The sequence below is a fragment of the Macadamia integrifolia genome, chromosome 13, assembly GCF_013358625.1.
Source record: "Macadamia integrifolia cultivar HAES 741 chromosome 13, SCU_Mint_v3, whole genome shotgun sequence".
Lineage (NCBI taxonomy): Eukaryota > Viridiplantae > Streptophyta > Magnoliopsida > Proteales > Proteaceae > Macadamia > Macadamia integrifolia.
In genome coordinates this window covers 21,652,082-21,677,248 of record NC_056569.1, presented here as the reverse complement: position 1 = coordinate 21,677,248, position 25,167 = coordinate 21,652,082, and the positions used below count along the sequence as shown (strand labels likewise).

Genomic DNA, 25,167 nt, shown 5'->3' with positions numbered 1-25,167 from the left:
TTCTAATTAAAGCTACCACCACGGCGTAATGTAGTCCCTACACCCCTTATTATGTGGGTGGGTGAGCATTGCGCATTGAATAGGTTTCCCTTGTGGGCCTGTAGTCTGTGTCCTGTGGGCAGTGTGAACTGTGGGGTATATCTTTTTGGGGCCTGCGAGCTTCGGGCCTTTGGCTAATCTGAGCCCACTTTGATGATTGTGCCAGCCATTAAGATAAGGCGAACCGGGTTATATGGAAAACCGAAACTGAATAGGAAACAAATCAATAATGAACCGATGAGAGCCCATTAATGGTATGGCTTCGATTTGGATGGGTACATCAATAAACTGATTGAATGCAATTAAAACTAAACCGAATCAACTGTTTGACACCCATAGTTTGAATGATTTTGGATGATTTGTTGATTGATTAACCCATCAACAAAGAATAACCTAATCAATAGACAAAATGAATTAATGGTCTCACTTGTTTTAGAACCCTAACAAATAGGTCATGTTTTAACATCACAAAAATGAAACACAGTAAAGACAAATATTTGCTTAGTTGATTGGTGGCTTACCGGTAGAGTGCTGACTCCTAGGAGGCCCCCTCTCTTGTATTTGTGTTGAAGTTTCACTAGGCAATTAAATAGAGGGAAAATGGAATGGTGTGCCACAAGTTAGCGTCAATTCTCATTCTCTCTCTCTCTCTCTCTTCTCCTTTTGAAATGACATCCTGTCTCGTCCGCTCCCTCATTGGTACAGCCAACTACCTTGCTAGACGTGATTGGTGTGCGTATCTCTCTCCCTTAAATAGGATAGACATTGTCCCCAAAAACGTTTGAACCGTGTACTAATCTAAATAAGATTAAATTAAGCCATTAAGATTAAAGCACGACAGGACATATAGTTCATATCTAAATGTTGGGAACATCTTGATCTGGACGTTCATGCCTTAGGCTGCATGTATGAGGACTGCACGCTATAGACGAAACCAATCCCCATTAGGGTTCTACCAAAAAAAAAACACAAAAGGGCCAGGCAAAGGCGGGTTATCCGTTTAAATCTCCTCATTACTTGCCGAACACTCATTAGTGATTCCTGACTTTTCCGCCCAGCCGAGCCCAGCCGAGCCGATGACGCGGGCGCCAAAGCCTGCCTTCAATCTCTGACAAAGTTTATTTTACATGTTAGGTAAAGAGAGAGAAAAGGTTAGCCACAATGATTATCCAGATCAGCCTAACTTTCCCCTCACTGACCATATTACCCTTACCAAAACCCTATATTGACAAAAACACCCCTCGTACCGGTGAAAAAAATTCATAAACAAATACCGCTACCTGTTAGTGCTCCTCCCGCTAGATTTCAAGGTTTTGCCGGCCAACGCCGCCAAACGAGTCAACGGACATCCTCTCTCTCTCTAAGATGATGAAAGCTCCAATGCCGTTGGATTAGAATCTTTTGTTCTTCAATATATCAATATCTCTATCCAATGGTTTTCATAAAGGGTTTACGTGTCTAAGACTGTAAACCTAGGGTAGATTTAATAAGGGCCCATTTTTATTAAAAAAGAAAAAAGTAAAAAAAAAAAAAAGGGTATCTTTGAGATGTTGAATGTTGACCTTCCCGGGTGATTCTTAACTCTTAAGGTCCCCCTTACCCTTGTTGGAAAATTTCCGTTCCGTTTTTGCCACTTGAGTAGTGACAGGCTTTATGTCCTCTCTTATTGAGGTATCTTATGTAATTCCGACAAATGATGAAGGCTAATTTTGTCATTTGGTCCACCTCTTTGGTGGGATTGGGTGACAGCGATGAGTGACGTTAATAATGTAAGTTGTGGGGACTTAATGTGTCTCTTCATATAAAAACGTCCGTATTATGTGAGGGGGTCTTTCTCTTTTGCACCTTTTGCTTTCTCTTCCCTCCCTTCCCTCCATCTCTCTCTCTCTCTCTCTCTCTCTCTCTCTCTCTCTCTTCCTCTTTGATCCCTAACCTAATTGGCTGCTGATCTTGAATAGTTCTTCATCTCTAAATCTAGAGAAGATCCTCTAAATCTAGTGGCTCTATTCTTCATTTTGATCTTTGTGTATTGAAGAAAGAAGGATCAAGGAGAGGAGGAGGAGGAGGAGGAGAAGAAGAAGAAGATAAAGAAGGGGATTTTGATATAGAGGTGAAGATGACTCCAGCAAATCTATCAGGTCAGTTTGGGGATACAACTTACACAAAAGTGTTTGTTGGGGGTCTTGCTTGGGAAACCCAGAAGGAGACCATGAAGAAATATTTTGAACAGTTTGGAGAGATTTTGGAAGCTGTAGTGATTACAGATAAGAATACTGGGAGATCCAAAGGCTATGGATTTGTGAGTTCTTCATTACCCTTTTCTTCCTATTTCTTGATTTGGTATCTCTCTTCATATTCATGAGTCAGTTCTTTCCTTTTCTCATTGTGAATTTCTACATAATTTGATCATAGTTTCTGTTTATAAGATTGATTAGATTATAGTAAGTTAAAGATCTGGAGTTGGGTATTCTTCATGAAAGAGTAAATCAAGATCTAAAATTATTGAACAAAGAGAGGAAAAATGAAAAAAGAAAAATAAAAATAAGGATCCACTTTTTATTTTTATTTTTTTACCATTTATCTCAGTATGGTTAATATTGACAAAGTCTGATAGTTCTCTGCTATTCTTCTTCTTCTTCCTTTTTTCTGTTCTTTCTGTTTTAGGTAACTTTTCGAGAACCAGATGCTGCCATGAGAGCCTGTGTGGATGCTGCTCCTATGATAGATGGAAGAAGAGCTAACTGCAATCTTGCTTCCTTAGGTGTTCAGAGATCCAGACCCTCTACACCACAACATGGTATATAAATATTCTTTCTTTTCTATCATTTCTCTCTCCTTCTTCTCTCCTTCACCCTTGATCCATTCTCTCAATTTTTTTCCCTATAATTTTGATTTGATCAATGAGAGTTGGTTGCATTTGTTAATCTGCAAGAGAAACATCCCCTCCACCATAAAAGTTGGTAAGAAGAGAATCAAGTTAGACTTTAGAGGACTGATCAGATCTTCAAAGCCAAATAGTTCCTTTTTTTTTTTTTTTTTCATCTCAAAGCATTAATGGATACATTATACATTAGCATTAGGTAGGTATGCATATGCTTATATTGTACTAATATGCATGCATGTAAGTCTCACACTCTCACGTATCTTCAAAAGGGTTTGAGTAGTTAGCTATTTACTTTAGACTACAAAAGATAGAAGGGAAAGAAAAATACAAATAACCATTACTGATATACTTGTCTAGATTAAACTTCAATCTCCTTCTTCTTCTATACCTTTCTTCTCAAAGTGAATTTTAGCCAATTTTTTTTGGTATCTTGGGAGTTATAGAGGAAGCTTTCTTAATATTCTCTGAAGGGAAGTTGTAGAGAAGAACAAATTATTTTATTTTTTTTTTTTTGGTGGGGGGGAAGGGTGGGGGGGAGGGATTTTTTTATAATATTGATGGGTTATGTGAATTATGTTGGTAAACATAGTTGATTTTTCATATTAAATTGTGATATTATAAAAGTTAAATATGATGAATGGTGTAATAATTTTGTTGATTCAGGAGGAGGCAGGAACTTTAGGGTGATGAACTCTTTTCACAGTGGGCTTCAAGGTGGGGTGGGAACAGCTTTTCCTTCTGCAGCAACCTTTCCTCATTATGCCATCCAACAAGGCATTCCTTATAATGTATATGGGTAAGCTAGCTATAAAGCATTCATATATATAGGAAACTGCACGTGCATTGCCAGTTCATACACCTTCCCTTCTTAAATAATTACCATTACCATCACCATGTCCATGCATGCTCATCCTTGAACATGATCATCCATCTCTCTCTCTCTCATACACCCATGAAAAACAAATTTAACAAGATGCCATCACATGCCACATCCCACATGCATGTGCAAGGAAGCACGCGAGAAAAGGCATACCTGCACGTCCATGCAAACAGGTGTAAACATATGCATGCACATGCACATGCACATTCACAACTTGTATTCTAACCATTTTGTGTTGTATCCCCAAAATTTCAGGTACTCTCCTTACTCGCCAGATTATACTTATCCAACGGTTTGTACAATTCCTCCACCTTGCTTTATTTACACCCATGGCTTATAGCTTCAAATGTTTATATAATCTCATAACATAACACATTTCCTCTTACTCTAAAGCTTCGTACTTCCCAAATTAGGAGTAAATACCATATATTTAATTAGTGCGTATATGACTACATATGTATGAGAGTATGAGCATGTATAATACAAGACTTTTACACTGGTGTCATTTGAGGAGGTGGTATCCTACAAGTGATGATCCATGTAGAGTATTAGCCGTAGAATACAAGATATTTTCTCAAAATTTCTGTCTTAAAAATCTTAAAAAAAATTAAAGTGTTTGATTTAACATAGATTAGGATTCTATGAGTCTTGCTAATAGCTTGTAAAATGGAGAATAGTTTGTATAATTAAACCTTTATTCAAGACCCATATGTGTTTTACGGATCGATTTTTTTTCCCAAAGATATGGGAAAATTCATTTTTCTCATACCTTAGTGGTAAATTCATTTATTTTTATTGTAATTTTTTTTTCATATTCTTCATTTTTTTGATATATATTTAAAGGGTTTTTTTTTTTTGTTCGTAAACTGGCCTGGACACCTTGGTTAATCAATATATATATATATATTTCTTTAAAGGGGTTTTTTTTCCCTGTCACTAAGCCTAGTGAAGCACAATGCTTTTAATATATGGTTTAGTCCATATGACAGAGGATCAGTCAAAGTTTAGCCAAAAAAAAAAAAAAAGGACAAAGGACCAGCCAAGCCTCTCACTGATACAATTTCAACTTATAATGAGTAAAGGAAGTAACTAAAATTATAACGATGTCATTTTGAATTTTTAATATTTATATATATTTTTTTAATGAATAAAATAAAATTTAATATTTATCTTAATTTGATGGCACTTTGATAATTCTAGTAAAAAGTTGAATCGGTGTCTAAACAACTTTCTTTACTTACTTTGGACTAAAATTTGACTATTGGGATGTATGTTAGATCCTTTATCACATAGAATAACCTATGTATTACCAATGACAAAAAGTGAAGCATTGTACATACTTCATTGGAGATGGTGACGCCTAGAAGACCCATATTTATAAGTTACTGATACACATAGAAAGAAAGAGTTGGAGTACTGTGTATATCCTTTAACAGGCAAATGAACCAAGTGATATTAGTCTATTTTTCCTATTTAATTTTGACAGTAGAGAGCATGAGATACCCTTCTATGCCACCACCTAAGTTGTGGAACTCAGAGTACAATCGTGAGCTTATAGTATTACGTAAACGTTTTTCAACTTTCACGTATGAACTTGTTTGGATACTTTTTTGTTGCAGAGCTACTACGGTTTGTATGGAGGAGGTGCAGCTACTCAGTACCCCATGTACGGTACAGGTGCCGGAGGAATGGTCACTGGTGCTGCGTTCTACCCTTATCTCCAGTTTGGCCAAAGCAATGGCGGAGCTGCTGCTGCTGCCGCCACTGCCACTGCCACCGCCGGTGCTTACACCGGTGGCCAGGGATATGGAGTCCAGTACCCACATCAGCTCTTCCAGTACTCACCGATTACCTCTACTGGATTCCCTCATCACTACGGTGGACCGATGTCTCTTGCTCCTACTCCACCCTCTCAAGCAGGTTTGTTGCACTCTTTGCCTCTCTTATTTTTAGAAAAGATTATATGAAAATGACTGATGGGAGGACGAAGGTTCCACACCCTCATTGTTTAAAGGTAGGGTTAGACAAAAAGTCAGAAAAGCTGAAAGCTGAAACTGTTTTCAGCTTTTTCTTTATATTGTCGTCTATGTGTTACTTTTGGACAGAGAGAATGAAACTTCTGTCCTCCCAATGGTCATGTTAGGACGAGTTTGGATCCCTTCTCCACTTGGTGATGTTTTTACATGGGATTCCACTTTCTATAGGTATCAACCACAAATTAGTAATAATGTATTAATTGCTCTTATTCCTGTTTGAATACTGTTTGAATGGTGGGATCTCATGGAAAGATGATAATTTCTCTCCTTATATGGGATGTAGATAGGATCCGCTGCTCTCACTTGGCCGTATGAATCAGTATCAAACACCTGTCTTTCTTTATGCTATTAGAAGGATAAAAAAAAAAGCATATTTAGAAACAAAAGTTATAAATGTTAGATGCTGACTATACGACCAAGTGATCCTCCGAGCACTGATCCATTTTCCATGGGATGCTCATCGAAAGCTTGTTTGGAGTTAGGACACCCTACGTGTTACTTTTTCTTTCTTTCTTCTTCTTTCTCATGCGATACTAATATCTTTAACAGTGTGTTTTACTCTACAACAGGCGTGACCATGGCTCTTACAGCTCCAACTACTGTTCATGCCCCAACACCTCAACCCTACAGACTTGTTCCTACCCACTTCACCGCAACAGCATCTGAGCAACCTTCGGCTTAACCATAGTTTTGAGGCTCTTTCTCTTTCATCCTCTTTTCTCTTCTATTTCCTCTCTCTTTCTCTTTCTCTCTCCACCACCACCTCCACCTTTCTTCTCTCTCTACTGCAAACCCAGGTGTGGATCCTTGAGTTTGTCAGAAAAATTAGCCCCTCATCGGGACTAAACCCACTTTGGAGGAGAGCCCCTCCAACAACCCTAGTGCATGTCATGTGAAAACGAGTTCATTTCATTTTGCTCAAGATGGGCTATGTTACAAAGCCCTGAAGTCTGGGTGGTTCCTAAAAGAACCCAAGAGAGAAAATGTGAACGAACCACATCACCAACTATGGCTACTTGGGGAGCTAAGTTGGAAACAGAAGAAGAGATGTTCGTTCTAAACCTCAGCCCTGGAAAGGCTAAGCAACACAACCCTTCTAACTTAGGTTTTGTGGAGATGTAAATTTCAACAACTGAAAGGATAACTGAACAAGTACATCCTCACCATCAAACAACTTTGGCTTAAGCACCCTCTAAAGGTAGAGAGGCAGTCTTAGGACACAGTAAGGGGCATGGGATGCCCTACAACTTTTGCATTGGCATTGACATAAACCCTAGATTTAGGTTGTCTTTGTTTTTTGTTTTTAATTGGGTTTTTGGGGGGGGAAATGACCAAAACTTGAGTGACCACTCATGTTTTTTCAAAGGTTTTCCAACTTCAAATAACTCTCATATAATCTTTGTGTAACCAACTACACATATTCCCTGAGGGAAAGGGAATTAAGAGATTTTCACTAACTCACTTTTTTGCATTTTGGGTCCTGTTCATTTGTCCTGGCTGAACTCATGGGAGTTTTAGCTAGATCTAACTAGGGTTTGTGGAGGGGCTATTGCTTGTTTTTGGCATTCACCTCCTATCACAGTCATACAGACCTTTGAAGAACTCCATTGATGGCTTTGGAGCTCAAACTAACTTGTAGGACTCTCTCTCTCTCTCTCCTCCCTTCCATTCTCTCTCTCCCCCTTCCATTCTCTCTTCCTCTCTTTGATTCTCTCACTAGCCTAGTGAACCAATCAAGACCATGGAGGCAACCCTTGGGGAATATTTTGGGTCTCTTGGGTTCATCTCCTTCAAATCCTCCAACCATGGTTAGGACCAAGGTCATCATGATCATCTTTTAGGTACTTTCTCTCTCGTATTGAGTCATTTTGAAGCATGATACTCTCTCTCTATATATGTAATTGTAGTAAGGTTTGGATTGTAATAAGTAGGCATAATCTTAAAAGAACACTTGTTCTCCATTGATATCATCTGAGGGTAGGAACATTCAGTTTATTATTGTAGAAGTGATTTAGAGACTGCCTTGCATATCTTAGCTGATAATTAATATTAATGATATGATCAACTTACTATCCTTTGTTCATATAAACTCAACTACCATATGAGCTCATAAATTTAACTTTTAAAATCATGCATCCTGGTCTGGGTCAGTTCAATGATCAGGTCCATTTTAAGACCAACCGCTCAAACACTTATTGGAGACTTGCAGCTATGAACTATGCCAATGAAGCAAGTTAGATCGGTACCCCAATTACCTGCCACATGCAGGATTTTAGGTATTGGTATCGGATCGGTTATACTGTCTATGTGATACGTATAGCTATTTATTTATTTAACCTAAATATTATCTGGGACTCGGGGAAGCCCCTAAAATTTTATTAAATAAAAGAAACAAAGCTAAATACATATAAATGCTGTTGACAAAAAATGTGGTATTTTTTTTTAATTTTCAGATGATTCCAACCTATACCGGCCCATACACATTGGTATTATATTGATATTGGCCATGATTAATACTGGATCCGATACCATCAGCTAAACCCTAGCCGCATGTAAGGGTGTCAACTTAACTTGTACCAAAACCGATACCATACCGAATTACTAGTAACGAACCATACCAAATTAGTTCGGTATGGTATCAGTATGCAGTTCCAGTATTGAGATACTATTTTGTATGGTATCGATATTGGATATGACTTAAAAAACACATCATATTGTATCGATACCAATATCATACCGAAAAGTGGTATCAAATACTGGATCAAACAAATTTGGTACAATATTGATGTAAGGTTCATGTACCAAATCACACCCATACCAATACCATACTGAATATTGATACCGTAGCGAATTGACATCCTTAGCCTCATGTTGTTTGGAATTTTGGACATGAGGTATAGGGCTTATCAGGTTAGCTTGATCAACTATCTTTTTTTTTTTCTTTTTTTTTTATTTGATGAAAAAGGATATACCTACTTTATTTTGTGTGGGAATAGTCCGTACGGTCTTCATAAGTCGTTTCACTTCGAAGAAAGTGAGAGCCCCAAGAAAGAAACGATGGTGGTGTTAAAAGGAATCAAACCCAAGTAAGATGCTTCTTGAGGTGCTTTACCTAGTACGAATCATCAATGGAGCAATCCCCCTTGGGGTCACAAGATGAAATCAACTATTTTATTGATACCCTAGAAAAATATTGAAAATTACAAGAAATAAAATAAGTAGCCAAATGCAATGTATCCCATATGATAAGCTGCACAGATAATGGAATGTTAGAAGATGGTCCACCGATGTATGGAACAAGCTCTTTACAGTCAGTCTACACTATAAACCTATACCTATAGCAGATATGCAGTACACATGACCAGAAGAAATGAACTTTTTCAGAAGGATTTATAGTATCTTTTACTAATTTACTCTTTGTTCACTAGAGCAGAAACTTCTCCATTCAATGGGTTAGATGGGTAGGGTTCAACAGAAGTGGTGGAAATGTGGAAGGAACAACACATTCACCATATCTATGAAACATATAGGGCCCGTTTGATAACGTTTCAAGAAACGTGTTTCTAGATAGAAACGACAGAAATGGAACAAAAAACGTTTGATAAAACTATTTTCGATTCACTTGTTTTCAGAAATAGAAATTGAAATTTCTACCTATTTATGGTTTAGAAAATGACCTAGGCGAACTTGTTTCGTCTTTTCTAGAAACGACTCGTGGCCATTCTTTTGCTAGTTACTATCGACTTCTAGAAACATGACTTATCAAACACCTTCGATTCCATTTCTATTTTTAGAAACGAAAATTTATGTTTCTGTTTTTTCTGTTTTAAGAAACGACAGAAACGTTATCAAACGGGCCCATAATTTAACATATGGAAACAATTTCACAAAAAACAGTAAAACTAACAAGCAACATAAGTTCTAGTAAAATGAAATGGAAGCTAAAAACCCTAAACGATTGAGCGAGCGAGTATACCTGTGACTAGCATGATCACCGGAGAAGAAGAGGAAAAGTAATTAGTGGCAACAACGGTCGGTGGAGCAGAGGAAGAACCAGAGTTGGTACATGCAGAGTAATGCAATCAATGGGAGGACATGCGCAAGCATCTTCAGTGCGAGACAACACGATCTTTTCGTATTTGTTGCACCTAGGTGTAGAGACACTAGGGAGTAGGGTTCTTTCTTCTAGAAAAATAAAAGAACTGAAGTTATAAAGAATAAGACAAAAGTTTCATGCAAAGTCTTTTTTCCTCTCTCGAAATGGGTTTGAAATGATCAAATCTCCTTGTATTTGACCAATCGTATAGATGTAAATTTAGATCAAATACATATTTGATGTGATCAAATCTAGATATCCTCTTATTTGATTTGAATACCCTTAAAGGGATACGAAAGAGAATCAAACGTGGATTTTCTCCTATTTTTTATTAACATCCCTGGCTTTTATAATCGAGACCTTGTTTCCCTTGGCAGATAATTTTTTTCTTATTCTCTAAAATCTGTCAAATCTTAGAAAACCCCCAAGATCATTCAAAACAACAACAATAAATGAGCATTATCCCAAGTAAAAAAGTCGGCTATGTAGATCTTTGCCCTCCAATCAAGAGTCCGGATCAAGTCTTCTCGTTTGCGAACCTAGTCCAAACTCTCCAATCAACTCTATTTGATGTCATACTTGAAACCCTCAAGATCATTAATTAGCTACCTAATTCTCTATCATTAGTTGGATATCTATTCAAATCAAATAGATTAAGTTTTTCAAGACCAATACTATGAATTGCATATAAATCAAATAATGAAAATTGAATGGAAACCGATAAAATTGAATTGAATGCAAATAATTCTGATTTTAACATATTTAGTGTGATTTGGTAAGTCGAATCAAGCCTGATTGAATGATACCCTTGCTCCTATGTACAAGACCTTCCATTGCACCTCATTGGTGCACTCCTGAGTCTAGAGTCTTGACTCTCCATACCGCATTTGCTCACAAAAACTCTCCCATGAAAAAAATAAAAAACAGAGAGAATATGAAGTTTAGAGAATAGTGATTTTCACGCTCAACTCACAAGTGTTGTATTTTATATTTTCTCCTAAAAACTAATAAAAAATAACACGTGAAGAGAATGCTATTGGTTCAGAACCTCCTCTTCTCTTAAAAAAAGGAAAAATTCAAATCCAGTCTCTTGGCCATGGTTTTAGGAATCAATACCTATTCATCAGTATGCGCCCATGATACAAAAACAAGGGAAAAAGAATCCTGTGAGTCTGATGTTGTCTAGGCCTACACACAGGAGGTGTCAAAAGACCACAAATGCCCCTGTCTTGGGTACCATCCCATTGGCCCATGAGTAGGTATTGCCTACATTAAATTGATAAGGTTTTTTTCCCCAATAATTAAATAAATAAAGGGAGGATGTACGCTACTTGGTCGCATGCCCTTGCATTAGTGTAGGAGCTAATTATGATGACGCACAAGGGCCCCCCAAACAATTTTTTTCTTTTTTGATAGGAGCGTGACATCATTTTATCCCTATTTGAGCATAGGGCATACGACAGGGTAGCGATCCTTTCTAAAAAAAAATGATATTTATTGGAAATTGAAGCAAATCCATCAGATTTAGATCGCTATCGTATCAATATTAGTCCACCAATTCCTAAATCTTTGTTCTTGGCTGTAAGGAGCATATATCCCTACATAAGAATGTAAATTAGTTCGCTTTTATTGTAATCCATAACCAAACCAGTTTTAAAATTTGTTACTCAAATCAAACTTCCTCGGTTTCGATTCTATTCGACTTACACAATTTTATTTGAATTTCTATACTCGGCCCACCATTTAACAAAATTTTTTTTTTTTGATAAATGCCCATATAACATAATGTACTATTATAATATTATAGTATGGTATAGTTGTATCATATCTACCCAAAAGAAAAAAAAAGGTATAGTATCATATAGTCTAATTTTAATAATATATACTATAATACATTATTCGGTTCTTATGCTGGATTAGGAACCGAACCGAATTCTATTTGCTTTGGTTCGTTTTGACTTATTCGATCTAGTTACGGTTCCGGTTCCGGTTCGAATTTAACGAACCTACAACATCTTCAAACTACACGTCTCCAGATAAGCCCCTCATTCTCTATTTATCTTCCTCTCCGTTTCTTTCCACATTTGAGTGTATGGAGATGATATTTACTTCCTGAAGAGTCCTCACTGCGCTTTCCTGAGAATCGTTTCTTCTTCACATATCCGGCGGAGAATGCAGGTTCCGGTGGCGATCGGTATGAGCTGAAGTTGAATTTCTCAGGTAAACTGCGTATGAAGCCCTGGTTCGAGGTTGCCTACTAAGTTCTTATGTGTATTCATCTCTCTCTGTAGTTCTCTTTGGATTTTTTATTAGCATTTTTTTTTTGTTAAATGTTTCTGTTCATTGTTTGATTTACATTCTATATCTTTATTTTGGATCGTTTGCTTGCTTCAGTTTTCATCAGTCGCTGTGGTTACGTTTCTCCTTGTGTATCTTTTATTCTTGTTTTGTTTTCTCGAAGTGTTTCTTCATTCAGGGAATCATTTTCTGAATCTTTCTCTTCTTTCATTCTGAATTTTTCTCTCAATCCATCGCTCTACTCCTTTTCCTTCCTAGTGTCTTTTGTTCTCATCTGCATATGGATCATAGTCTGCTCAATCTGCTTTTCCTCTCTCTCTCTCTGACAAGTTATGTTTGATTTCTTGCAGGCAGCGGTACATCCTTCTTTAAGGAGCAGATTCTTACATATCAGGGACAAAGACTAAGCTGTCATTATTAAAATTTTATTCGGTAATTAAGATGAAGAAGTCGGTTATTCGTTAAATTATTATTTTTATTTAAAAAAATTTTTTTTGGTAGAATTCTGTTGACGTGTTACATTGTGGATGACAGCAATAGATAGCATGTTCTTGTCACAATTTTTTAGGTATGAGAATAATACACCATCAATTATTGACACAAATGGGTTGATGAATGAAGATCTAGACATTGGCATTTAGCTTTGTGTGTGTGAGGTGGGTGGGTGAGTATTGGATGCTTGTCCAGTGTTGATTGATTTTCTTGCTTAATTAACCTGAGCCCAACTTCTTGAATTGGTTGTTGCTTTTGGTTTAAGTAGGTTAATACTACCTTCGGTTCAGTTATGCATTTTTTTAAGGAAACCTGGAAGTCTTAATTGAGATTATTTTTCATGAATGTTGCTTGTTGATGAAGAAGAATCGCTCTTAATCTCATGATTGGTGCATCTCTTTCTGGATCTCGAAATTGTTTTCAAATTGTTTCACTTTGGATTAGAATTGCCATGTTTGGACATTTATATGGTTATGATTTTGGATACACATGGCATCATCTATTGGATCATCTCAATGAATCTATCAAATGAAATTTTATGCTTTGCTTTTTTCATGACAAAAATCCATATTGTAAATTCATGAAAATAAAATCCCATACTGCACTTGCTGATTCAGTTTTGAACTTTTGATTGATTAAGGTTTTCATTTCATCTTCCTTTACTTGCATCTAGTTTATATATTGTGAAATTTATGTTTAATTTTTGCATTGTTTGAGCTATATGGATTACTGCTGATTTTGAATAAAGATGTTGTCAATTGGCCTCGGAAACTAATGGATTGTCTATTTCGGTTGCATGACTGTATAAAATTATTTAACTTCTGTAACATGAGACATATTACTATGACCTTGAAATTTATAGCTGACCTTATATCCAGGTTGGCCATGTGGAACCATGAGGGTTTAGAGTGGTATCCCCCATGGCTCAATCAGTTGGTTCATAGTGGAGTAGCTAGTGTTAATTATGTTAGTGAGTTCTACTGGACTCGGACTTTGTGTAGTTTAGTTTTAATGTTGTAATAAAATTTAGACATAAATGTCGCTGTTGATTAGATGCCAAGCCAAATATTGAGATATTGTTCTTTTTTCTTCTCATCTGATTCCCTCAAGTGTGAATGTGGGACCTCCACTTATGGTTAAAAGTGAACTATGATGATGTTTTCACTATTCAGTATCATACTATTATTTATACCTTGTGCAAAGACGGTCTTCCTATTTCTTTTTATTTCCAATGGTTATGAAGATAAGATGTTGAATATGAACATTTTGATGCTCAACTTGCTAATCCTTATCCGAACTACTTGGATCAGCCACTTGACTCGTGTATCACCGTTCTACTTGATTCATGGAAAAGTTTAGCATGGAAATTCTGTTTCTGCATTTGGAAAAATATTTTGAATATTGATAAGAAGTAGAAGTTTAGAAAATTCAAATGTTGACATCAGAGGTGTTGGAACCTTCATAAAATTTAGTTGACAGTTTTTTAGTGAAACCTTTTGTTGTTTAGGGATGTAAATAAGCACACCAGAGAGATTTTATTGTAATTTTAGTTTTATCTTATGGGATAGAATGAAAAATCCCCCCCACCTTATCTATTAGAGAACTCTGGTCCTCTGATGGGCTGAGAGCCTCACTGGCTGCTTGAGAGCTCAGTTGCAGCTAGAGGATGTGCTGGTGGGAACTCGTTACCGCAATGCCTTAGTATGACCTAAACAACTCTGGTGTTTTCAATTTGTAGCTTTTCATGCCTCCTGCCTTGGAGGTTTTGGTGTCTTTATGCTATAGTGGACATTAAGATCCAGAATCAGTGCTTCCAAGTTCCAACTACTATGTTGACTGTCATTCCTATCATCCTATGAAACCTCCTTTTTTAAACCATCATAACACTTGATCACTGACTTTCTGCCATGATTGTTTGGTAGCTGTGACATTTTTTTTTTCTCCTGGTATCCTTGTGGAGCTAATCAAAATTGTATCATGCACAGTTAATATGTGTTCTTTGTGCACTACCACGGAATGATAAGCTCAATTTTCAAGAAGATAGGAGATTTTGATTGAATTTCAAGTAGCATCCCTGTGAGGAATTTCTTGGTGTCATTGGGATTGAATATTGAGGGCCTAGCAGTTTCTTTAATGTTTTCTCCTCCATTTCTGTGTACCCTCGTTCCAAAGTGGTTGATTGTAAATGAATGCCTTACTGATAAAATAAAATGACTAAAATTTAAGGAAGGGGTATGCCTGTCCATAACTGGAAGGACAATTACAATTCTACTGGGTAAGGCGAAGGTATAGAACGTCGCCCTTTGCCCATCAGTGTTCGTGTTGTGTTGGGTTCTTTCTTGTTGCTATGTTGTTTCAAAATTTTGAAGTTTGAAGTGTTTGTTTCGCCCTTTGGAGTGCAAATGTCATGGGTACCATGAATCAGTTGTATGACAGTGAGTTCTTCTATTTTTTTTTTTTTAATATATATGTTACATTCTTCTTCTGTTTACCAGGATTTTTATTCAATTATTACTGATTTAGAGCTTATTTGGGTCTTCTTATTTATTATTTTATTTTATTTTATTTATTTTAATTTGCATTCTGGTGCAGCTTTCTGGTCAATGAGTTACTTGTGGTAGTTGTATTGGTTATGTTATGTCTAGTTAACAATGTGATCTTAATGTTGTTCCCTTGGGCTACTTAAACAATCATATCATTGCCCTCCTTTGGAGCTTCAGCGGTAGACTGTTGGAGAGCAATAGCTGAACCTCAACTAATGTTTGTCTTACTCTATTCTCCCCCCCCCCCCCCCCCCCCCCTTTTCTTTGTGAATCCTTCCAAGAGAAAAGATCAGCCATATTTTCGATGCCCTTGCACAATGTCAAGAGTCGAACCAATTGTTTGAAATTGACCTGCTGCCTATATTTTGGCAAGGGAACTACATACCTGTGCACCCACTTTGGCATTTGTACATATATCCTTCTAGTATAACTTTTGATGATATATGATCCCATGTAAGATCTCTGGGGATTACTCAAGTGGCTTTCAAGATAATCTGCATCCTGAACATTTCTAATAAAATTTCACAACGTCCTTTAGTTCTGCTTTTAACTCTTGTATTTCGTGAAAAACAATGTTTCTTCTTCATTGTAGTACACATGTTTGTTAATGGGTATATTGATGATTGCTCCTATTTGCCCCTGGAAGGATATTCTTCTTTTGTATCTTTTGGATTATAGCTTAAATTTGGTTTTAGTGGGATATGATTCTATTACAGTGAATGACTGATGGTTGAAAATTTTCAAATCCAGTTTAATTCTGCTCTTTTTCTTTGGAACAGCACTCTTATTTTAAGTTCAGCACGTTACCTTCTGAACTTGTTTCATGTTGATGCGAATAATTTCTGAACTCGTTTCATGTCGATGTAAATAATTTCTTTGGAAATTGTCCTCACTTTAGGTTTAATAGAAACGGCTAAACTGAAGCTTTGTAGTAGGCCCAATGGTTTTTGTGCTTTTTACTGCATGCTTTTCTGTTACTCTGTCAGTTGACTACAAGGATACTACACTCCAGCAATGGATCAGGGTTACTGACCCTACCCAAAGAGAAAAATAAGGCCAATGGACAGGTAAAAATGGAACACATGTGGGAAATGTGATCTAACATTAACAGTTGCCACTTTGGGCGGTGTTCTACTCTAAAATCATCATCAGTTATGTGTATGTGTGTGAGAGTGTAGTGTTTTGAAGGTTTTATATTAAAGAGGGTTAAGATCATTTAATGATGGATTTTTTGGTATGGGGGATATCTTCCTAATGGAGTCTTCGAGTTAATGTATTCCTCTTCCTCTTCTCTATACCTGTGGCGTGTCTGCATTTGGTAGTGTGTCCTTCTGGTCTAACTAATTGGGATCTTATTTTTCTTGAACAATTTAGTCATCACTTTCTTTTGATTTTTGACCAGTATATACTGAAACACAATGCAGATACTTTGCATTACTAAAATGAAATCAAAGAGGGGAGGTGGCAATCAATCCCTTGCTGGTGCTGTTAGTTTATCGCCCAAGAGTAAAAGTGTGAGCCCTCAGTATGGGAAGCCATCTGGAGGCTCTGGTTCTGGTAACAACAGCCCCGAGGTGGACCAGCTGAGTCATGATGTTGCAGACATCAGCCTGGATGGTGCACAAGGTGGTGAGTGGGAGGTTTGTGCAAGAAAGCCCAAGAACCGGGAAGGAACTGGTACTGCAAAAGCAAAACCATGGGGCCCTCAGAGCCCTGGTCCTAAAGCCTGGGGCCAACCAAATACAGCACAGAAGCTTGGCCTGGCTAGTAATGGTGGAACAGGTAGGAGTCCTGGTGATGTGTGGCAGACACAGGTTACTGATCCTAGGAGACCAGCTGGAAGAGGAAACCCAAAAGCCATTTCATCTAATAGAGGATGGGAGAATGCTTACACGGCACCCCTGCCTCATTTATCTCCTCCTTTACAACATAGATGGCAGCGGTCTAGTCGTGCTGGTGGACAAGCCAGGGCTTCAGAAGATGGCCTGGGAAATGTTAAGAACTCTAAACCTTATGTAGGATCTGCTGGCGGAGAGGACAATCATGGGTATGACATGGGTTCTCGTCATTATCCTGTTGATGTTGATGATGATGGTGAACCATTGGATGATGATGATGACATATTAAGTGATGATTCTGATTCTGATGAGAGCGCAAAAAGCCCTGAGACACTCAAAAAAAGCAAGTGGTTTAAGGTATTCTTTGATGCCTTGGACAATTTGACCATTGAACAAATAAATGAATCAATGAGACAGTGGCACTGCCCAGCATGCAAAGATGGCCCAGGTGGTATTGACTGGTACCGAGGCCTGCAGCCTTTGGTCACACATGCAAAGACAAAGGGAGCGAAAAGGGTGAAGCTCCATCGCCAATTTGCTGAATTGTTGGATGAGGAGCTGCGCGTGAGGGTAACTTCATTTATACCAGCTGGGGAATCTTATGGTAAATGGAAAGGCCTGCAACAGACAGTTACTGATAAGGAGATAGTCTGGCCACCTATAATTGTCATTATGAACTCGAGACTTGAGCAGAATGAGAATGATGAGGTACAGTGCAATATTCCATTCTCCCTTTGAATTCCTCAATATTTTCTTTGCTGCTTGGTAACCTCCTTAAACAATTGCATACCTGTCTATTTCGGATTGAGATTTTAAACAAGTTTTTCTGAGATGAATCCAATTTTTAGATTGCATACAGTACAAATTATAGATCTGGATTTGTCTATATTTTTTCTAGACAGTCAAAATTGGGTTCCATATGTTATGTGCCAAGGTGTGATTACTGATTGAAATTGGAAGCTCACTGCTTTGTACAAAATAAAAATGGTCACTGTAAATTACTAAATGAAAGAAATTAGTGGTCTACAAGTACCTTCTAGTGGTTTGTTACTTTCTATGCCCTAAAACAAAATCTTATGCTGCTTTATACTATTATTTTAAATGAACTATAATGTAGCATCTTCATGGTCATTGCACTGTGTGCTCTTCCATTGTTGTGCCGTTATCATCCTCATACCCTGGTTGACTTTTATTCCTCTTGTATTGTGTCTCATCTTCCTTTGTCCTATCTGATTGTTGCAGTGGATTGGAATGGGAAATCCGGAGCTTCTTGATTATTTTAGTTCATATGCAGCAGTCAAGGCTCAGCATTCCTATGTTCCTCAAGGCCACCAAGGAATGAGTGTACTGATTTTTGAGAGCTCTGGAATTGGCTATGTAGAGGCTGAGCGTCTGGATGAACATTTTCGTAAAGAAGGAACACATAGGGAAGCTTGGGAGCGTCATCGGGTACTTCTCTCTGCGGGTGGGAAACGTCAGCTGTATGGTTTTATGGCATGCAAAGAAGACTTGGACATCTTCAACAAACATCATGGTCCAATTCTTCCCTTGCCTAATTTGTATGTATTCATACTCATATTGTACTTACAATGGTCCTGATTTTTAGGATGAGTCTACCTGGCTGCAACTGCTCTTTTCTTTCCACATTTTATGGCCTTATTGGGACGTTACTCTCCATATATTTTAATTTAATAATAAAGAATGATGATTGTTGCCTTCAAAATATATATTAACCTTTAGCTGTAGGCGATGGTGCATTTTTTCTTATACTTACTGAACAGTCATGTATGCTCAGCAAGATGCTTGCATGCATATGATACGTATATTTGCAGAGAAATCCTGCAGTTCCGATGATTCTAATTGTCTGGTTAATGCAGTTTCTTTCCTTAAATTGTACTGTGTTATTGAACGCTTATAGCTGATTTATTTTTTGATTGGCTGTAATTGATTAGGCAAGTCAAAGCTGAATTTTGAAATAAAATCTTACCAAGAAATGGTTGTGGGCCCAATGAAGAAAATGAGTGAAGACAATCAGCAATTGAACTATTTTAAAAATGAGGTGGTGAAAGAACAAAGGCATTCAAAGACTCTAGAGGAATCATTTGGGGTATTGAATGAGAAGCTGCGGAAGACTATGGAAGATAACCTCATAGTGAGGCAGAGAACGAAAGTGCAGCATGAACAAAACAAAGAAGAGGTACTGTTGAAAGCTATGGATGATTTTAATTTTCCTACATTCTGTCGGGCAACATCCACTGCACATTTCCTGTTTTTTTCTTGGCTATTTTGGTGTGGGAAAATTGACTTTCTGAGCTGCACAAGCTGCCAGGCTTATTGCCTGAACTGAGATAGAGTTAATGTCCAACTTCAATGGTTGCTATTAGCAATGTCTACTACTCTATTCTAAATAAGTAGGAAACATTATACACATCCATTTCTACAACAGTATTTCCTCCAACCATTGGTCATGTGATGTGTCGGCCTGTAGCATAAAGCTCCTATGCTTGTGCTTCAGGTTTTCTTCAGTTGACCCCTCCTTGTTCTTATGATCATGTTGTTGATTGTTGTAAAAAAGTTCTATTACCAATTTTTAGGTATGCATCTGGATTTGTGCTTCATCATTACCAACACTGATGGGTGACAAAACTGTCCTCTAGGGGGGGGGGGGAGAGAATGAAGATGGAAAAATGTCAGTCCTGAAGATGTTTCAATTGTTAACTTTTACTCTCTTTTTATGATATGATATGAGGTAAACTGGATTTGTGCTTCATCATTACCAACACTGATGGGTGACGAAACTGTCCTCCAGGGGGGGGGGAATGAAGATGGAAAAATGTCAGTCCTGAAGATGTTTCAATTGTTAACTTTTACTCTCTTTTTATGATGAGGTAAACTATGATAGAGATCCAAATGCAATGGCTCGAGTCTAAGATGTCTTCTGGTAAATGAATATTTATAATGTTGTATGATGTAATGGTGAGTTAGAAAAGAAATTTAGGAATCAAATCTAATGACTCTGATCATCCATATTGTGCTTTTTCCCATGACCATTATTCAATGTGCTGAGTCAAACATGACGAGAGATTCATTTATGTCTTTTATGCATTTTAAATATGTAATGGTTCCTTTGAGATAGTTGCTTCATTGAGGTCTTTGTGGAAGTCCGGTGAAACTCATGAAAATGTACTGCATGCTTTGATTTCTACATCTCTGTTGAGTGTAAAACCATTTCACCCGCCCCTAGAGAAAATTTTTATGCATCTACTATGCCAGCATCAAGATGTTAGCCTTGTCTTCTATCCCAAGGCCAGTAAAAGAATGTCACTTCATGTTGGGCAGCTCATGGAAAACTTACTGCCAAATCCTTGTCAAGTTTCAAGCATCAAAAGTATCAATGACTAAATGTCCTGCATCTGTCATATTGGAAATGTATAATGTTATAAAGCTCTTCAAATCTCCACCACCTCATGGATAGAGGATTTTCAGGGCTATATATGTCTTTGCTGGATGTTCTGCATCTCATCAATGGGCATTCGGGCTATTTGTGGAAGCTTTTAAGCTTGTTAGAATGATTTTTATCGGTTCATTTGCAGATTCAGTACATTTCTTCTTAAATATGATAAAATGTTCCCATTTTTTATTTAAGTGCCTATTTATTTTCAAGAATCTTATATATTACTCCAACAAAATATGTGGACTCATGTAAAAAAGAAAACATTTTTTGACGTATACGTTAATTTTTCCTACCCCAATAGTTCGAGCTTTTAGGTGAAACGGTAGTGAACAACATTTCTAGTGGTTATCCCAAAAAAAAAAAAAAAAAATCCAGTGGGCTGTGATCCATGTGCATAGAAATCTTATCAATGAAAGACCCATTTTTATCTCCCTTTAGTCAAACAATAAAACGTGTGTTGTGCTCTATAATATAAGCTTATGAACAATTTGTTTTGTTGGATGAATGTTATGAGGTAGATCAAAATCCCAAGGTTTCTTCCTAATTTTTTAGTGGAAGGGGCTGTGGCGCCTGCTTTTATGCTAGACGTGGGGCTCTACAAGTCTCAGCTGGCATAGAATTGGCTGTCTGAGATCCATCTCTAGGACAGCACTGACAATTTTGCTCAATAGTTTTTCTCCTGGACTCATCCAACACCATTTAGTTGGGATAAGGACGAGTTTAGTTGAGTTTTTCTCCCAGACTTGCTAAATGCTAATCCTCACAAAATTTTTGTTTCCCTATTGTTACATTTTTTTAAAGTTGGACTACCAAGAGAAATTTTTCAAGGATCAAATCAGTTTTATTCAACAATCTCTAGAGGAGAAGGAGAGAAACTTCGAGAAGCAACTACAGGAAGAACGTCAGAAAATGAAGCAATCAAATCTGGATTTCATGTCCAAAGAGGATCAGAAACTAAGGTATGTTGCTTTCATGTCCCTGGAAATGTCATCTCAGGTTATGATGAATGATTGCTACCTTCTGACTAGATACAGAAAACATTTTTGTAAATTGCTCCAGGTGATTGAAAATAATTATTATTTTCTTTATAGGTTTAGTATTTTTCTGTTTGAAATGAAGATTTTTGATGACTTGATAATCTGCGAAGGTTCTTTCTTCCCTCTACTTATGGGGATGTCTTAAGTTTGTACTCAAGAAAAATTTTACTCCCTCTGTCCCCAAAGTCGTCTTGTTTGAAAAGACCCACATTTTAGGGAGGTGGTTGTTAATGCATTAATTATCCACTAATTCAAACCTTGTTTTCAACTCTACCCCTATTAGTTAGGCTTCTGTAGTAGAGGGAAAAAATTAACACCAGTGAAAACAATTGATGTGTGGATGATTAAAGAGGGGCACTATAGGGAATCCAACAAAACTTTATATATTGGTTCTTAAAATGGAAAAATATTTGGGGTCAGTGAAAAACTTCAAACAGGTCTATCTTTGTTGGATGTAGGATTTGCTACCTTTCTTGTACTTGTTTGGACTGATGGGTCTGACCAAATATGTGAAACCATAAGGTGTGGGTTGGTAATTTATATAGCTAAATGTTAATGTGAACCATGTAGAGTTTATCAGTTGTCACTTGGCAAGAAAGGGTGGACATGGTGTTGGATATGTATGTCCATCAAACCTCTGCCAACACATGGGTGGGTCCATGTTATAGAGGATCTTGTACCCATCTCACTAGTAAATTTCAGCCTATCATGGTTCTAAGATGTGAAAAAATTACAAGGATGCCATAAACCTTTGACATGTAATAATGGATGTTAGTGGCATGTTTGTAGACTTCTACAACTTTGGAGACACTTTTAACCCATATACCTGCTCATTTTCTGTTGAAATTTCAACAATTAGATGGGTGAAGAGCCCTTTATTACGTAGACCCATCCAAATGTTGATCAATTTCTTGCCAAGGGGCATGGTTGATTTTACTCCGTACCATGAAAGATGAAATAGATTTGTGACAATCCAGGATCTGTAACCAGTAACTGGAGAGAGGAGAGAAGAGGGAAAGAGATTGACAGAGAAGAAGAGGGTGAGACTGTCAAGAACAGCAGAACTGTGTTACTTGCAGTCTCCCGCTACCTCTATTATACCAAAGAGTCACAATTAAGTAAGGTAAGTAGTACATTGTACAGCAAGAAAATAGAAGAATAGAAACCTACTCTAATTAGGAAAGAGGAGATCTAATCCAATCTAACTATGAAGAAAATAAACCAAACAAATAATAACCCAATATGTAGCCGCCATAGGAACACTCCCCCTATCATTGTACACTTATCTTAATAAGATTATCGGACCAGATTGATCTTGGGATTTCAAGAACTCTTGCAGTAATTAATGATGGTTTAAGCACTGTTTTACATATACAGGTCATGGGTAAACAGTCTGTACTTTGTAATTACATGGTAGGTTTTGTTAAATTTATGGAGGGGGTAATTATGAGGTTAAATCTCTACCCAACTCTTGGATCATCTACCAGATTCCTTTTATCATCGGTCTAATGTATCGGCAGCAACCACATTTCTGTAACAATTGGGTTGTTTTTTTTTTCCTTCCTCTTTTTGTTAAGACAGCGATTGGATTGTTGGAAACAACAAATTACCAAATTCCATTTGGGGACTGTCTGATTACCCAAAAAGAGTGCTAAACGCTAAAGTTTGTATGCAGCTGGTTTATCTCATCAGGTAGCAGTTTTGGTGGTGATTTGGGTTTATCTTCTTTTGCCCCTGAATTTCTGTTTTAGATATATATTTTTTTCTTTATGGTTTTTATTTGGTATGGAGGCTTTGGTCTATTTTCTTTGGGAAGTTATTTGGCTAGCTGTTTGTTTAGATCTCTCAAAGAAGTTTTTGCACATCATATAAAGAGGTGGGGTGTGTGGAAGGAAGAACAATTGGTTCTTTATGTTCCACTAGATGAGCAAGTGATGTGTCCTATATATTTATTTTTATATATCTCCACTCGTAAAAATCTGTGGAATTTTGTTTTCCAGTGGTGATGAGATGGGAAGATTCATCCAAGCCCAGGAGAAGGGGGTGGAAGAGTTTGTAGCAGAGAGAGAAAACCTGATAAGATTGCATGAGACAAAGAAGGCTGAGATAAAGAAGAGGCATTTTGAAGAAGAGATCGGGCTGGAGAAGGAATTTGAAACTGCAATGACTGAACTGATGTCCAAATACATTCCAGTTCGCGCCAAGGAAGGCAATGTCAGCAATTCTTAGGTGTGATGTGGTATGCGATGGGAACTGCCTTGGCAGTATATAACCCAGAAGCTTGTAATAAATAAAGCTCAGAACAAAGGTTAGATCTATAGTTTTAGTCTGATTTTCTTATGCATAGAACAGTTTTTTAAGTGAATATCACATACATACAAGAAGCATAGATTTGAAAACAGGCTTCCCTGGTCAGGGACAGTGAATGAACGCTTTCGCCTTGCTTGTAGGAATATAGTTCTGGTGGTGAGTGATTTGGTTCAAATTATGTTCTTACCTACTGTTTCATGTGCCCAGATGTTTCTTTCCCTTACAAAGTTTGGTTTGAACTGAATTTTGTAATTTCATTCTGATGGGCACAGATCTCCTAAAGAGTGTCAAGGGTGTTGTGAGTTATGTGGTTGGCTCACTTTGAACAGGTCAGAGTTCTATGCCCCTCAAGTTTCATTTCCATAGTTTTTGAAAGTGGCAAATTTTGTGTGCTTCAGACATTCTCTTCTCTACACCTGAAATTTGGCTGATTTTTTTCTTTTGGAGTGAGGGATGGTGGTTTACTCGTGGTTTGGTTTAAACTTTCCCATTTTTGAATTGGTAAAAAAATTTGAACATTTAGTGCTCAAATGTTAGAATTTTTGAAAAATTATAAGGAAATCTTAGGGAAAAAGATCTGTGGATGGCGTACAGTTTTCTTATGAAAAACTTACTATGAAGTATATTAAGTAGCTAAGATCCATACATGTGACATTGTTTATAGATTCTAATCTTGCTTTCCAGGCCATGATGTGGTCTGTGGGTTACAAATACAAGATCTCTATGAGCGTAGCAGACATTGAACGCTTAAATCATTTTAAAAGAATTTGATACATCAAACAATAAATTAGAAATTTGCCATTGCTATCTTTCAAAATATATTGTTTTTTGGGGGGTGGGGGCTGGGGCGTGGGGCGTGGGGCGTGGGGTGGTGGTCTGCAGTCTTAAGTCAAGTGACGGTGGCATGACTTAGTCCCACTGTTTTCACCTAACAACTACAAGTTTCTTGTTGCAGTGGACGTGTTATTGTTCGTGAAGCATCATTACATTGCAGTAATTTCAGGTGGTGGCCATTCATAATTTTATTGTACTATTTACTATGGTAACAGTTTCAATTTTTCTGTCAATGATGTCTTAAGTATGATAATTAGCTTAGCCTAGTGGTGGTAGCTTCGGCTTGAAGAACCGATGCCCAGGGGAGGAGATTATGGGATCGAAGCTTGTCACATGCAATTATTTGTGGGTGTGTGTGTAGAAGTCGGTGATCGTTGGTCCTACTAACGCCCAATAGGTTGGCCATTGGGATAGGATAGCCACACC

General features: G+C 37.4%; 2 protein-coding genes across 5 annotated transcripts; both read left to right on the top strand.

The window, feature by feature from the left end:
- Nucleotides 1-1,890: 1,890 nt before the first annotated feature.
- On the top strand, nt 1,891-7,911 carry LOC122060063 (RNA-binding protein 24-B-like). 2 transcript variants are annotated; one of them, XM_042623219.1, is made up of 6 exons: nt 1,891-2,338; nt 2,704-2,836; nt 3,587-3,719; nt 4,059-4,095; nt 5,423-5,723; nt 6,409-7,911. In XM_042623219.1, the coding sequence occupies exons 1-6, from the start codon at nt 2,156-2,158 to the stop codon at nt 6,519-6,521; spliced, it is 900 nt and encodes a 299-aa protein (XP_042479153.1). In that variant the 5' UTR covers nt 1,891-2,155; the 3' UTR covers nt 6,522-7,911. The 2 variants fall into 2 exon arrangements, with proteins under 2 accessions (XP_042479153.1, XP_042479154.1); XM_042623220.1 differs by having other exon boundaries at nt 6,389-7,911.
- A 4,079-nt stretch (nt 7,912-11,990) lies between these two features.
- On the top strand, nt 11,991-25,121 carry LOC122059410 (protein SUPPRESSOR OF GENE SILENCING 3-like). Of its 3 annotated transcripts, XR_006134035.1 has the most exons (10): nt 11,991-12,155; nt 12,584-12,665; nt 16,693-17,814; nt 18,349-18,640; nt 19,059-19,303; nt 21,362-21,519; nt 23,598-23,905; nt 24,014-24,063; nt 24,180-24,236; nt 24,863-25,121. XR_006134035.1 is itself a non-coding variant. In XM_042622181.1 (7 exons), the coding sequence occupies exons 3-7, from the start codon at nt 16,711-16,713 to the stop codon at nt 23,824-23,826; spliced, it is 2,028 nt and encodes a 675-aa protein (XP_042478115.1). In that variant the 5' UTR covers nt 11,991-12,155; nt 12,584-12,665; nt 16,693-16,710; the 3' UTR covers nt 23,827-24,082. The 3 variants fall into 3 exon arrangements, 1 of the variants encoding a protein (XP_042478115.1); XR_006134036.1 differs by lacking the exon at nt 24,014-24,063; XM_042622181.1 differs by lacking the exons at nt 24,180-24,236; nt 24,863-25,121 and having other exon boundaries at nt 23,598-24,082.
- The last annotated feature ends 46 nt before the right edge of the window (nt 25,122-25,167 follow it).

Coding starts and splice junctions, on each gene's coding strand:
- LOC122060063 (XM_042623219.1), top strand. CDS start 2,156: ATGACTCCAGCAAATCTATCAGGTCAGTTTGGGGATACAACTTACACA. Junction 2,339..2,703: donor GATCCAAAGGCTATGGATTT/GTGAGTTCTTCA, acceptor TTTCTGTTTTAG/GTAACTTTTCGAGAACCAGA. Junction 5,724..6,408: donor TACTCCACCCTCTCAAGCAG/GTTTGTTGCACT, acceptor ACTCTACAACAG/GCGTGACCATGGCTCTTACA.
- LOC122059410 (XM_042622181.1), top strand. CDS start 16,711: ATGAAATCAAAGAGGGGAGGTGGCAATCAATCCCTTGCTGGTGCTGTT. Junction 18,641..19,058: donor CATCTTCAACAAACATCATG/GTCCAATTCTTC, acceptor GTAATTGATTAG/GCAAGTCAAAGCTGAATTTT. Junction 19,304..21,361: donor ATGAACAAAACAAAGAAGAG/GTACTGTTGAAA, acceptor ATTTTTTTAAAG/TTGGACTACCAAGAGAAATT.